The following is a 14,601-nucleotide window of genomic DNA, read 5'->3' on the forward strand; positions in this document are numbered from 1 at the left end:
CAAAATGTTTTTAAAGAACATTTGTACAAATCTCAAATTTTTATTGTGTTACAAATCCCATTATTTTTTAAACCTAAAATGGGCATTGTCCTTAGTGCAAGGTTTATATTTTTTAAATGACCAAACTCTCAATGAAAAACAAACTTACGCGTGTGACTCTTATTTTGAAATCGGTGAAAATTCTACCGGAAATCCAGAACTTTTCTACTGGCTGCATCAGTCGGATCTCGGAAACTCGGCGTGAAAAAAATCAGGATGGCTGGACGCGGGAAAAGAAAACCCAAATCTTTGCCGCAGGTACATCACAAAATCCTCTACAGTGAATGGATAGACAAAGAACGGTGTTTAGCTTTGCCATTTTTTTATTGTTGTTACATTTTACTAAGCGTTTATGAGGTTCTCGTTAAGGTGGTGTCTCCTTAGTCAGTAACGTTACCTTTGCCTTGTTACCTTGTGAAGTCGGTGCACTTTAAATAATAATGTTTTCGCATCATTAAGTAGGAATCTAACTCAAGAACTTATGTGGCTTTGAACATTATTTAAATAAATGCCATGCAAATCTGCCTTGGTTGGCTTTTTTGCGCTCTCATTGCCTGCACTATAGTGACAGGCAACCACAAAGACCCAGAGGCGCTTATGTCATTACCAGAATATTAAAATATGTATCTAATCAGTTTATGTTTGAAGGATGAATTTGGCATGTTTGTTCTTTATACTGTTCAAAGACTATCAGACCCTGTAATCTAGGGAAGGTTGCTTCATAGTGACAGATACCTTAAATTTACATAATGCATAAATGAATATTATACAGGCTATATAATTTGATTCAGACTATTACTGTGAACTACCCTATTATTGCTACATATGTTTTAACTTCAATTAATGCCTGCTTTAGACAGAAACACTAAATGGAGATGTAAAAAAGGCAAAAGAAGACCAGATGGATGGAAAGATAGAAGAAGAGATGAGAGAGGAAGTGGAGAGGTTGTACAAACTACGTATGCCTGAGGATTTCTACCAGTTTTGGGAATTTTGCAAAGGGCTTCGTGCAGAGTGTCCACAAGGTATGTACTGTACATTGTTGTTAACATCACTATTTTCACTGTTTTGTCTATATAGTGGAACCTTGTGTCACACTTTAATGTAACTTAAAGCTAGTTACACCAAGGTCATGATTTGATCTCCAGAAAATTAATATGCTAATAAAATGGGTGGCTTTGTACACCTTAAATTTTTATATTTTTATCTGAAATTTGGCTAATGTAAATTTTCACGTTGTATAGTCTTTAAACATGTCTTGTTTCTGTACTTAACAGATGCTCTAAAGGAAGCGCTTGGGCTCCAGTTAGTCGGCCCATTTGATATCCTGGCCAAGAAGCACAAAAGCTCATCTCCCTCTCAGCCCAATTTCCATCTGCATTGCCGTTATTTTTATGATCCCCCAGAATTCCAGACAATCATAAAGGGAAACGCAGATACACAGCACCACATGGGCTACTTCCGGTGAGTATTTACCTGTAAATGGAACGGAACAAGCAGACAGCTCAGAACATTTGCAAAGATTTTAGATCAGTTTTATGTCTTATCACGTTTAACATTATTTGCATGATTTCCATTTCATGTTTATAGCTGTATTTAGGTGTAAAAAGGTTTTTTATTTTTAATTATTTCATTTTTTTATTTATTGACAGATTTATGGTTCTTCCAATTTCTAGTTTCTTGAGGTTATAAAGTTAGGTGTAGAGTTACACAGTTTTGACTGTGTGTATTATAATTGATGTTTCCAATGTGCTATTTCATTAAAGTTATTAAATCTACTGGTGTCCTTTTATTTTCTTGTTCAGAGATTTGCATGATGCTTTGCCTGTGTTCATTGGAGAGAATGAAGCCAAGAAGGGCTATACGATCACACAGATGGGTGACAACATATTTTCCGCAGTTCTGTAAGCAACTAGGAAGATATTTGAAGTATACACAGAGTAAAATTTGTAAATAAGATAATTAATATGTTTTAGAATGCAAGTCTCCTAGTAAAACATGTTGCGAATGTTCTTTTTTTACTCTCTACATTACCCAGGCTGTTTTTGCAGAAGAAAAGAAAGGAGAGGGGATACCAGAAGGATGAGGCTGCTTTGGACAGGTTAGGAAAAGATTTGAAACGAGAGGCAGAGAGGCTGGGTTTGCCTCTGGACCAAAAAACTAAAGCGATGAAGCAAAGAGAGAAAAAGGTTTGTGAAAGTAGCACGCATGGTTTGAGCTTTCTAAAAATCACATGCCTTTTTGCCAACATTTGATGATCTCTAATCTTTTTTTCTGCAGGTGGTCACAAAGACATTTCATGGAGCAGGAATTGTGGTTCCAATAGATAAAAATGACGTCGGATACAGAGAATTACCAGAAACTGATGGTAAACCTGAAAAACTGGTTTGTTTTTGTTAACCATTAACTAGTGTGTAGAAATAATATTCTGCACTTTAGTACTAAAATGTAACATTTTGAAATGGAAAACAATCACTTCAACACTTGTTCACACCTCGTAAACATTTTATCATTTTATTTTGTTTGCTTTGGTTTTAGCGAGTCTGAAAAAGATTTGCAAAGCAATAGCAGAGGCCAAAAATGATGAGGAGAGGATGAAAGCTTTCGCACCCATTCAGGAAATGATTACATTTGTTCAGTTTGCCAATGATGAATGTGACTACGGCATGGGCTATGAGCTTGGCATCGACCTGTTTTGCTACGGCTCTCATGTAAGATTTCAAACAATTCATCAAAATCCTTGCACAAAGTTGTTATATTTACAAGAATAGTCCATTATTATGCAGTATTCAGGTTATGACTTCAAAACATGTTATATGAATGTAGTTTAAATGTACTGGCTATTCCGTAAATCAGGATAGATGTGACAAACAGAAGATTTATTTTTATAGCTTTAATTAATGATTATTATTAATTTTATTAATTTTCTTAGCTGTATGTGCTTTAATAGTAAAAGTAGCAATGTTTGATTCATGTAGGAGTCATAAGTCAGCCTTTTATCAATGAATCATTTGCTGCTAAACTGAATCTAGTTTACAAAACTGATTTGTTAATGAGTTCAACTCGTTGACTCGATAATCCGGTCAAATTATTATTAACAGTAAATGATTTATTTCTGTTGTTTTTCTGTGTATACCTCAATACCATGATGCCGCCATCTACCAGGGTTTTTTTCTGTTACAAAAATACATTAAAAAGCATTTTTTAATTTTTTTAATGATATGCAGTTCTCTTTCTTCATTTTGATAGTATTTCTATAAAGTGGTACGTCAGCTGCTCCCCATGGCTTACAATCTGTTGAAGAGAGGTCTGTTCGGTGAGATACTGGAGGCACATCTCACCAGTCGTTCCCACGACAACCTTGACCAGCTCGCCTCTGTCTGATGTATTGCGAGAAGATGATAGGCTGTGCTCAGAATGACTTGCGGTAAAACATGGTGGGATGGCGACTGGGACAGATTACACTTCTAAATTCTTCTGTCGTTACGCTGTTATCTTTTGTTGAAAATGCTTTAAAACCCAAGACTATGTGTAGAAGCCTTATTTTCTTAAACCTACAAATTATTTTTAGTTCTATAAAAGATGTGACAGCTGGTTAGGTATTCAATACAAGCGTCAAGTTAAATTTTGTTTAAATTAAGTGGGAAATATTTATTTCTACTGTTAAACCATTTCACCATAGAGAAATGAATTACGACTCATGGGTGTTCAGTTGTTACATGATTTATTTAAGAGTCCGCTTTCTGCATTTCCATTAACATTTAGCGTAACCCAGTTGCTTCAAGAAAAAGGGTGTTACGCCTAAAGGTTTATCTGTGAGGTCCAGATATCTGGAGTCATTGGCATCTTGGCTGTGGTTTAAATTCATTCAGTGTCATATCGGTTTGGTTCAGGGTTAATAAATAGGCATACAAAATGAAGAATGTATGGTTCATGTATTAAATATCTTTTTGATTCTTGGCCCTGTAGTAATTATTGCTTATGATTGTTAAGGTACCCAAAGTATGAGTGTGTTTGGAGTTTTTTGTTAAAGTGTGTCTTTGTTCGCTATTGTTATGATAATTCTCTTATTGTTGCCTAGTACTTATATCATTCCTTGTTTTAAAGTACATGTTTAATAAAGTGTTTATTTTTTATGTGTTGCCTTTTGTGTGATAATTGTATTGAATTTTGTTATACTAAATCTGATTCATATTTTGGATTTAAGAGTATATTCAATAAGCTTATTGAATAATAACTGAGTGTTCAATACAGCCAGAGGACAAATATTATTTTTACACATTACCAGTGAAGAGGTTCCCATTAAAACCAATATCCAACGGAATTACTTTTATTTGTTTCCTTTGTTCAGCATAGACGAATTGAAAGCAAAGTTAAAGGGATAGTTCACCCAAAAATAAACATTCTGTCATCATTTACTCACCCTTTTGTCATTTCAAACCTGTATGACTTCCGCAGAACAGTTTAGTGTCCATACAATAGAAGTGAATGGGGTCCAGTGCAGTTCGGTTACCAACTTTTTTCAACATACAGTATCTTCTGTTGTGTTCTGTTTGAAATGACAAATGGGTGAGTAAATAAAGACAGCATTTTTATTTTTGGATGAACTATCAGATATAGTTCTTGAAAAAGATATAGCATCATATGGCCCTTATATTCTGGCATTTTTATCTAATTCACGAAATTCCGGAAATGTTCCAATTCTTGTTCAGGCTACTTCGTGTTTCAGAAGTTCAACCCATCTTGATTTTGCCTCGTCATCCGCAAGTGAAGCTTGGCTTATGGAGGAGGGGATGAGAGGGAGGGAGAGCGAGCGCGCGCGTGAGAGGTGGACCACAGAAGGAGGTTGCTCAACAGTCCGATGAGAACATCGCTCACACTGCACATATCTTCATGTTTACATTAGCCTTATAGTCAGAGAGATTCATTCTTCATTTTCAGCCAGTGTTTAAACCCGAAACGCTGCAGCGTCGTTGCACGTGAACAGCGGGAGTGTCGCATCTCCTGCGCAGACCCGCACCGCGCGGTCACGCCACCGGACACTTGTCTGTTTCGAGCCCACTCTGGTTTACAGTCAAAACATGCGTCGGAGCTTCAGCCACGATAACTGAGCACGGGTGTCGATAACCTAGCCAACGATTTTGCACGATACCGTTTTGTGGACGTCGTCACGCGCTGAGACGTAATGTCAAGAAGCTCGATAGAAAGTCAGAGCAGGGGCGGCTCCGTCCTAGACGTGAGGATGGCATCTTCAAACACTTCGTCCGAAGGAGGTTCTCCGCCCCACCAGAACCGGATCCGTCAGGTCAGTGTGTGAATCGGACGAAACGTCCTTTTGATGTTAAATATGTGTGGGTGAGCTTGACACCGGCGGCTCGCGGTCTTGTGGTCCATGATGCGGAGGATGAGAGGCGTTGTCCTGGTTACCGAATCCTTCTAATGCATCGTTTGACTATCGCAATGTAGCCTGGTTGTTTTTTTATTCGAATAGGGCTAATATCTATCCCATAATGTTGACACTTTCCTTCTTAGGCCAGGCCACAAAATGCTGTGTCCATGTGTACACTGCCAGTGAGGTTTAACACCTGACAAACTGCACAGTTTGAGAAGATGCTGTTTGTTGGCATTCTGGAATGTTGCCCAAGTGCCACTGCTTGAGATTCAATTTATTTACCAATGTGTTGTCATTCATGAAGTCACAGCAATGCTTAAGAATGTCCAAGCACTTGCCTTTTTCTGCCGAGATCTCTTTACATTACTGTACAATAAGATTACCCTCTTGTTATTCAGCTTGCATGTGTATGTCTGTGCTATCTTATCGGCCAATTGTCTATAAAAACAGCCATAAATAAATAATGGCCTGGCTGTGTCATATAGGACATTAGTTTGTGTGGATAGATGCCCCGACGTGTCACTCAGACGTGAGATGATGTGTAGTTGGTGTGATTTGTTGCTCTGAGCCACCGTGAAGGTTGTTTCTGCCGTTTTATTTCAGAGCTGCCAGAGCTTTGGGCCTAAAGTGGTTTTGCCTAGTTTTTCCTTCATGGTTTTTTAGCTACATTTACACACCAGATCTCCCTATAAGACTTCTCGATCCTTGATCTCTGACATCATGCTTTGGTTCTGTGCCAAACGCTGATGTAAGATTCAGAAAGTGTCAGGTATAACATTTGGCCTCAACAATGTTGTGCACTCTTGCCCGATATAGACTTGAAATCTAATATTGTTCTTAGATTATATGAACGTGTGCATCTTAAATACAAATGCTTTCTCTGTAATGCAGACAGAACTTTTTCGTGCTATTTCCTGTTTGTTATGAGAAAAAACGAACCCTCTCTCTCTATACACACTCACTCATACACATTAATGCAGTTTCCTATTGGGTCCTGAGTTATGATATGAGGGAGTGCTGTCAGGCTCTCTCGGGATAATTAGATTCCAGTAATGGACCAAGCACTGCAAGCGCACACACGCATGCACACAGGCGTCACCTTATTGCACGAATACCATTTTAGCTCTCCTGAAATCTTTGTATTTTGACCAAGAGATTCCTTCGTATATGTGGTTAACAGCCAAGATACATACAGTATATCCAGTACCTGACAATGCTCTTGTGAGAAGATGATGTATAATAAATGCGAAACAGTCTTTATTTACAGTACGTCTCTGTGTGTAATTACAACATAGTCCTGTACTCAATATTGGAAGTAATATTGTACAGTCTGATTTTATTTCGGAAGCAATCTGCTCCTAAATCGGTGTACTAACCTTTGGGTTGTTTTTAAAACTCAGTTTGAAGGAGGTACAGTGGTAGATAGATACTAAGAACAAGAGGCTTACTATGTTATGGTGCTTGTTTTGCAGGTCTAAAAATAGGCTGCCATCAGTTTAGTCTTCTGCCATTCTCTGGTTCCCCTCATGAGTGGGTAGGGTATTTGTACCTTCAGAGCTGGTTAAGCGGTACTTGTCTACACTATATGGAATACATTTGTAGTCTATAGGTGATGGAAGACTGGCACAAAAATGACACATTGTTTACTTTAAGATTATCCGCAAAGTAAATCAAGTTATTAGATTTTTAAAGGGGTCATATGGCACGAACACGTGTTTTTCTGTGTCTTTGGTGTGTTATAAGTTGCCCATGCATGTATTAGATACGTAAAATTGCAAAAATTAAAGTGTCGGAACAAAAGATGCATTCTATCTAAAAGCGAATGCTCACCCAGACCTGCCTGAAACGCCTCGTGTAACCACACCCCCACAATTCTACGTCAGTTCGTGGTATGGGTTGACTAAGACCGCCCAAATGTATACGCAAGTCAATGGAACTTTGGAACCTGATGTTCCAAATATGGTAAGAGGCATTACATTTCCATCACACGCTTGCAGTATTCGACCAATCACAACGCACTGGTTAACTGGCCAATCATAGCACACCTCGCTTTTCAGAGGGATGAGCTTTGTAAAAAATCAGAGAGGCGGGGCAAAGAGGTGATACAAACATGCACGGTATGTGGAAAATACAGCATACTTAAATCGTGTATACACATTGCATTCCATCTAAAATAATCTATATTATTCGTTTTAGCCGTGTCATATGACCCCTTTAAAGCAAAATGTACTCATAAATAAACCATTCCAGGCTATGCTTGTAACCAGAGTTTTAATTGTCAGCAAAGTTTGTTTCTTGTTTTTGACAAGACCTGCCAACCTGATCTCAGGGGAATTTATAACTATTTCTCGAGGTGACTAATTCGTATGAATTCATACGTTCATACAAAAATGTACGAAAAAAACAATACTGAAGCCCCACCCCTAACCCTGCCCCTAAACCTAACGTCACTGTCGCGAAAGCAAATCGTACTAAAATGTCGAACGAGATCGCACAAATTGATATGATTTAGCCAAAAATAAGCCACCATCGTAAAATAGTTACGTTTTTGCCGTGAGATTGTATTGGAACTCCCCACTTAGGCTGGAAAATGTTTTTGCATGTCATTTAGGGGCTGTGTTATTTGAAACCATTCATGAAACAATCTAGTCAAATCAGTTAATAGCAACAAGTCATCAAAAAATTATCAGTCTGCACCCTGCTGTATAGGAACCATACATTTTCAGGAAAATAACGTGTTATAAGTACTTAAAAACTTTCAAAAGATACAAAAACTTTGAATTCTGACTTGGAACTATAATAAGGTGTAATTCTGTGTGGACTATTGAGAAGTGCAGAGAATGCAGAGAATGTTATTTCATTGCTAATGGAGCAGACATATCGCAATCTATGTGTCCGTTTGTTGTTTGTTTATTTGTCCGTTTATGCTGCAAGATGTAGATAAAAATCATGTGAATCTATGTATTATGCCCAATTATTGCTGACACTCTGTTCAATTGTGACTTATTTTAACCTGCCAGGTTACACTACTATATAGTATTTGTCTTACAGTCAATGCTGTTTTTCGCTCATCTTCTCGTCTTTGCTGACTGTCGAACAGTCTCTCTCTCCTCCCTATGGGATGGTCTGATGTGATGTACAGGAACGAGCCTGTGATGGAGCAGTGGGGTTCTATTGCATTACACAGCTGCACACAGTTGTGGGTAGTGGGTGCCAGGCCAGGCCTGCCCTCTGAGGACTGTTTCCATGGCAACCGCGCTGCCCATAACTGTCCAAACACGACTAAACTTTAATGATGATCATTGTTTAATGATGATCTTCATTGTATTTTGAATCTACAGCACACAAAAAGTTTGAAAAAAGCAAGTTTATGTTAGAAAATAAACATACATTTTAATTTGCATTTATTTGCAGAAAATTGGGACAAACTGGTCAAAATAAAAAAATCAATGAATGTAGATCTTGAATACTGCAAAATAAGGTCATATTTATGTTTAAACAACACAATCCTAATGTTTTTACAGGATCAGTAAAAAAGGAAAATGTGATTTTTTATGCCTCTTTTGCTTTCTCTCAGTATTTCACATTGCTGTTGGGTGAATTTATGTCATTCCTGAGGTTTGTTTCTATTGAAATTCAACAGACACTGGATTGGAATTGCCACAATACATATGCAGAAAGGCAAGTGGTCTATTTTTTTTCCATGGCTGTATATACAGTATAATTTTTCCATATTACCATTTCACTATACAGGGAACTATACTATCCTAACTATATAAGACCAGAGAGATAACAATTGTATTTTTTATACAATTGCCATGAAAAGTGATTTCAGTTGTATTTATAGGAAGTGTTTTTATTGTTAATGTACTGAAAAAAGTCAAGCATGAGAAGTTGCATTTAAATCTAACGTTTTCTGTAGTATCTTGTGCAGCATACAGAATAAAGTCTGGGTAGTGTTTATTAGCTAATAGAACCCCAGTGATTGGCTTTTTTTGTTTGAGTTGGGGGAGGGCTTGGAAATGTATTTCATACTTTTAAATATTTATGAAACACCAATCAGGGCTTCCTGCAAGAGTGGAAAATGGATGAGATCAATGACGGCTTGAGGACAGGGATAACAGATGGGTGGATCGGGGGTATGAACAGTTTGCTGTGGTGGACGCATAAATGGTCCTTGAACCAGGTCCAACGCTAAATTTCACAGGCTGGGCCGGCCCCTATTCATCACAGGGCCCAAGACAATGTTCCTTGTTGACACCCCCTTAAATATTAATGGATAATGCTGAAAAATCGAGGGGATGAATAGATTTTTAAATGGGTGCTATGACACACAAAACCCAACATGCTTTAGGTCAGTTTTATACATTCGAGATAAAAGTAAAGATGATAGGACCTCCTTATGCATATTTAGCCAAATATAGGGTCTACTAACATCCCCCTCCCCACTCCCCCCATGACTTATATGTCTACCAAGATGATCCACTGTGATGCATGGTACTTATTTGTAAGGAGAGGTCAGACAGCATGGCTCACTGCACACGCATACAATAGCCTGCCCTTCCCAGTGAGCTAATTGAGTTGAGTGTGTTTACGAAGGCTTCCTGATGCTCTGATGTGATTGCTGTCCCGTCTGCAAACTTTTATTGATCCATCCTTCCCTTGTCTCTCTCTTTCTCTCTAGCCTTCAATAATGTCCTCCACATTGTCCATTTTGCCACTTAAAACTGTCAGGTATATGCATGCTGCTAAAGTTGTTTTATTATTTTTAAGCCCTTTTTTGCTGACAATGCATGTAATTTAAGGTCATGTGATTTATTATTTATCAGCTGTTTTAGGGAGCAGCTCTCTCAACCAAACAATGGATCACTTAAACATTTTGATGTTTTAGTAAACAGATCCAGTCCTGGTACCTGGCTGGCTGGACTTGGGGGGAAATTTTTCTAATAATATCTCATAGTTTACTGCATGCATAATTTTGACATTTTCTATTATTAATTTGTCAGATCATTGTTTAATAGACCATACATAAAGAAATATGTAAAAGTATTTTTTTTTATTGTCAGCTGGACATTTTTGGAGGGGCCCTAGGGAATTGGAGGGGCCCTAGGGAATATCAGGGGGCAATGCCCCCCTAGTGCCCCCAGACCTTGCCCTGCTCAGATCTTTGTGTAACGTTTCATTAGCATCCAAGTCACATTATGACAGTAGTAATAGCGCTTTAATATTAGTTAATTTAAAAATAGCTCTTTTGAAAAATGACTTGATACATATTTTACGATACAATAGTTGAGAAGTCTCTATTCACAATTCAGTACAATAGAAGAACAACTGTGGTTTATGAACAGCCCGTAATTTTGCTTGATCAAATGTTGAAATGTGTGTTGAGTTTGTCAGAAGAAGTCTTTCCATAGATGATAATTACTGTTTATTTTGAACACACATTTTAGAAAAAAGGAAATAGTGAGACATTAGTGTGGCATTAGTTGGGATCTGGCAACCAGACTTCAAAACAAATTAGCAGGCATAGTAGTTTCACAGAGTCTACTTAATAGCACGCACTCACATATGGCCTTACCACCAGAGTACACAGAGAATGAAATGAGCTGCGGAGTCACCTGCTTTACTGTTATTGGCTTCCCGTAAATGAATGTCTTGCATTGCTCTGACTTATGTATTATCATTCAGGCCTGATTCAGTGGTGCCGGTGTCTGTTTAATACAGAAAAGAATGCATGATCATATATTATAGTGTTAGTGTGGTCTGCATACCACAGACTTATTGTTGGTCAACTCCTACAGAAATGTGTGATGGTAATACCCAGCACTTTAATACATGCATAGTAGAAAATGATCATATACATGTACTTGTATGGTTCCTATGGAAATGCATAGAAAACATGGTATTATCAGTGTCCCAAATGGTTTTGTTTTGTTAGTGGTATGATAGAAATAGTATCAATGAAGTGTATTAGAACATTTGTGAATGTTGGTGTGGTAAAGGGTGTGGTCATTTCGTTTGCTCTTCCTCACTGTTGTCTCTCGCCCTCACTTGCTTCTGTCAGTGTGTGTTTGGGTGCGGTCTCTACAGATATGAACCAAGTTGAAGTCCATGATAATTGATCTATTTATGTCTAGTGACATTTGAAAAGGCACAGAAAGGTTTCCGCCCAATGTCATGACAATTTAATAATGAAATATGAGGCTGTTTGTTTTTTTTTCTAGATTTAGGACTTTTTAGGTCTGTGTTTGTGTGTGGATGAGCATGGTGAGAAGCGGTGGGTCTGTTCCATGGCCAGCTTCATGACATTTGCACTTCAAAGAGCGAAAAAGAGAGAGAGAGGCAGCCATCTACATAACATCATCAAGGGGTTAGACGCCAATTATCCAATTTCGTGAGCAGTCCTGATACAGGCCTTAAAATTTAATTGCATTGACAACTGCAGAAAAAAATCATATTACACAGCCAGGTGAAAACAAAACCTATGTTGATTGACAAAGGCAAAGTTATAGCTCATAAGGTTTATTGACAGATATCTAAAAAAAAAACGAATTACATTTTTTTTAAATGAACCATTTCATCGGACGCACGCGCCTGGACTGCAGTTTAACGTGTTTGTTATTGGTCTGGCTAGTGTCTAATAATATAACTATTTATATTTAGTTGAATTTATGTTAATATCAATTTATATTGTTTTATTGCGTAATAATTTTATTAAGTAAACGTTTTGTTGTATGTTAATTTTTCTAAATTAACGATTTGTTGAATGGGTTCTGTAGTTTTGTCGCATTTAAAGAAATCGTATGGGACATTGACACCTAGCGGTTGAGATTGGTATCGCAGTCTGAATTCAAAATATTGGAGAGGCAACAGTAACAGTTCTTTTTGGTTTCTTTTGCTTGTTTTTAGAAATAATCTACAGGCACTCTATTATTTGCGAATGTGTATCGGAAGTTAAAAGGATATGAAAATTTATGAAAATTCTCTCTTCATTTACTCACTCTGGGGTTGTTTTAAACCTGTATAAATTTCTTTGTTCTGTTGGACATAAAGAAAGATATTTGCAAGAATGTTAGCAATTTTCAGTCCTTTCTTGGACATCATCCACTACCATAGTAGAAAAAAATATTGTTTATTTTTTGTTCTGTTGAACACAAAATTAGATATTTTGAAGAATTTAACAAAACAAACTTTGACTACCATTTAATTTTTTCCTACTATGGTAGTCAATGATGTTCCAGAACTGAAAATTGCTAACATTTTTCCAAATATCTTTCTCTGTGTTCATCAGAACAAAGTAATTTACACAGGTATGAAATGACATGATGGTGAGTAAACGATGACATCATTTTCATTTGAGTATTGCCAACTTATTTTTTGAGTATTTTTGGGTGAACTATCCCTTTAAGGGCAGTCCACGATCGCCTGCATGCTCAGTAACGTTTGTTTATGTTGTTGCTTTTAAACCGTCTGTACTAATGGGTTGCCCATCATTTCACAAATTTTCATCAGTTGAACTTGTTCACTCTGCTGTAAACCTTCAGGCATTACATCACTGTGAGCACACAATAAAAAGAATTATAAACAGAAATGTATAGGATAACATTTTTGAGCTTGTTGCAGAGCATTGTGGGATTGTTTTACTTCTTTACTAGCTCTAATTTTAGCCGAAATAAGATATCTTTGGATATCTCTGAGACATTGGGGGTGTGCCAGTGATGCTAAAAATGCTGTCATGTATCTTTCTAAGATTTGACACCAGGATATTGTTGTGATTAGGTCTGGGTGCTTTAGTCTTTCTATAAAAATATAGGATTGATATATAATATAGGGGACTAATATTAAATGACATTAGTTACTATTTGTGTTTGGCTATATGTCTATTTTCTGTAGCCCATAAGAGCAGTGTAAATGTTGTGCTTTTGAGTTAGTAGAAAGACAAAAGCAATTGTCAATGTACACTTATGAAAGATCGATTTGTTAACTAATGGCTTAATGTCAAACACTGTAAGAGGTCCAAGACCAAATAGGTTATAGATGACAGCTGTTGAAAAGTGCAGACTCGGCTATGAGATTATACACTGCCTGCATAAAAACACACCATAAACTCTGGTTTTATTTTAGATTCAAATTGCATTCAAAATTTTATTGTTTAGATATTTAACACTGCGTACATACATGATATTATTGTGTGAAGATGCAGTTAGCAAAAGGTTGTGGGATTAAAACCCGACAAGGGTTCATCTATAAACTACAACTATTGTGTTTTTGAGTAAGGCACCTAACTGAAGGTTACTCCAAAGGGATTGTTCCTGTAAGTCACTTTGGATAAAAGTAATCCACTATGTAACTACTTAGTACTTCAGTACCCATGCACGCAAAAGCTTTTTTTGTGCTGACGCAGCACAATTTACCAGCGTTAGCATAATAGAGCTATTGTATGATGGGCGAGACCTAAGCATCCTGGGTAATGATGTTCAGTAAGTGTAGGGATGATAATACATTGTAGCCCCTTGGGAGCTCCGCCCGCTCAGCCCTGATATGCGATACTTGGCGCCTGCACACAAACTGCTCATGTTTATCACTTTATTGATTATGTCCTGTGCTTGTCCATTTATCAGCACAACAGATCTTACAAGGCCTGTTTAAGCTCAAACAGACCATATGTCAAATATAATCTTTCTCTCGGCTGTTTTTAAAGTGGGCGTAACTCAGAAAGTTTCTGCATATCTCATGTTAATCCTGAGTATTTACAGAATAGTATCGTACCCTTCAAATATCCGTAGAGTCTTTAGTTTCATCACATTTATAAAAGACAGATACAGCTGTACGATTATTTCCGAAAACATACGAGGAGGGGGAGGGTGGAACTAAAGCACTTGCGCACCCATTGCCAACAAAACACAGACATATGACTCAGTTTCACTTACCTCGTGCGGTTCATGTCCGGCATCTTTTAGTGCTTGGACCGCTCCATCTATCAATCTCCATATCCAGCGTTATATCCACAGTTTATATAACGTCCATCACTAAAATGCTGTGAACAAACAAACACACCTCAACTTCTCTCACTATTGCAAGAGTAACGAGCTGCAGCTGCAGGCACACAGCTCAGCCAATCTTGATGGTAAGCGAGTCTTCCTATCGCTCGTCGGTTGATGCGTGGGCGG

At 37.6% G+C, this 14,601-nt stretch overlaps 2 protein-coding genes across 13 annotated transcripts in view; both read left to right on the forward strand.

Annotated features, from left to right (window-relative positions):
* The first annotated feature begins 205 nt into the window (after positions 1-205).
* Positions 206-4,154, forward strand: LOC130553670 (histone PARylation factor 1). Its single transcript, XM_057332778.1, has 8 exons — positions 206-297; positions 896-1,064; positions 1,317-1,503; positions 1,845-1,943; positions 2,078-2,228; positions 2,320-2,407; positions 2,578-2,750; positions 3,289-4,154. The coding sequence occupies exons 1-8, from the start codon at positions 256-258 to the stop codon at positions 3,421-3,423; spliced, it is 1,044 nt and encodes a 347-aa protein (XP_057188761.1). The 5' UTR covers positions 206-255; the 3' UTR covers positions 3,424-4,154.
* Positions 4,155-4,520: 366 nt separating this feature from the next.
* The window catches only part of ank2a (ankyrin 2a, neuronal), a 64,677-nt gene continuing 54,596 nt past the window's right edge, over positions 4,521-14,601 (forward strand). For 3 of the 12 annotated variants that reach the window (XM_057332767.1, XM_057332775.1, XM_057332776.1), the window contains exon 1: positions 4,526-5,344. In XM_057332767.1, the coding sequence (XP_057188750.1) occupies positions 5,225-5,344 (120 nt within the window). In that variant the 5' untranslated portion in view covers positions 4,526-5,224. Of the gene's footprint in view, positions 5,345-14,601 lie in introns of all 12 variants that reach the window. The other 9 variants (XM_057332765.1, XM_057332773.1, XM_057332766.1 and 6 more) reach the window with 6 other exon arrangements.

The sequence above is a fragment of the Triplophysa rosa genome, linkage group LG4 (assembly GCF_024868665.1).
Source record: "Triplophysa rosa linkage group LG4, Trosa_1v2, whole genome shotgun sequence".
Classification (NCBI taxonomy): Eukaryota; Metazoa; Chordata; class Actinopteri; order Cypriniformes; family Nemacheilidae; genus Triplophysa; species Triplophysa rosa.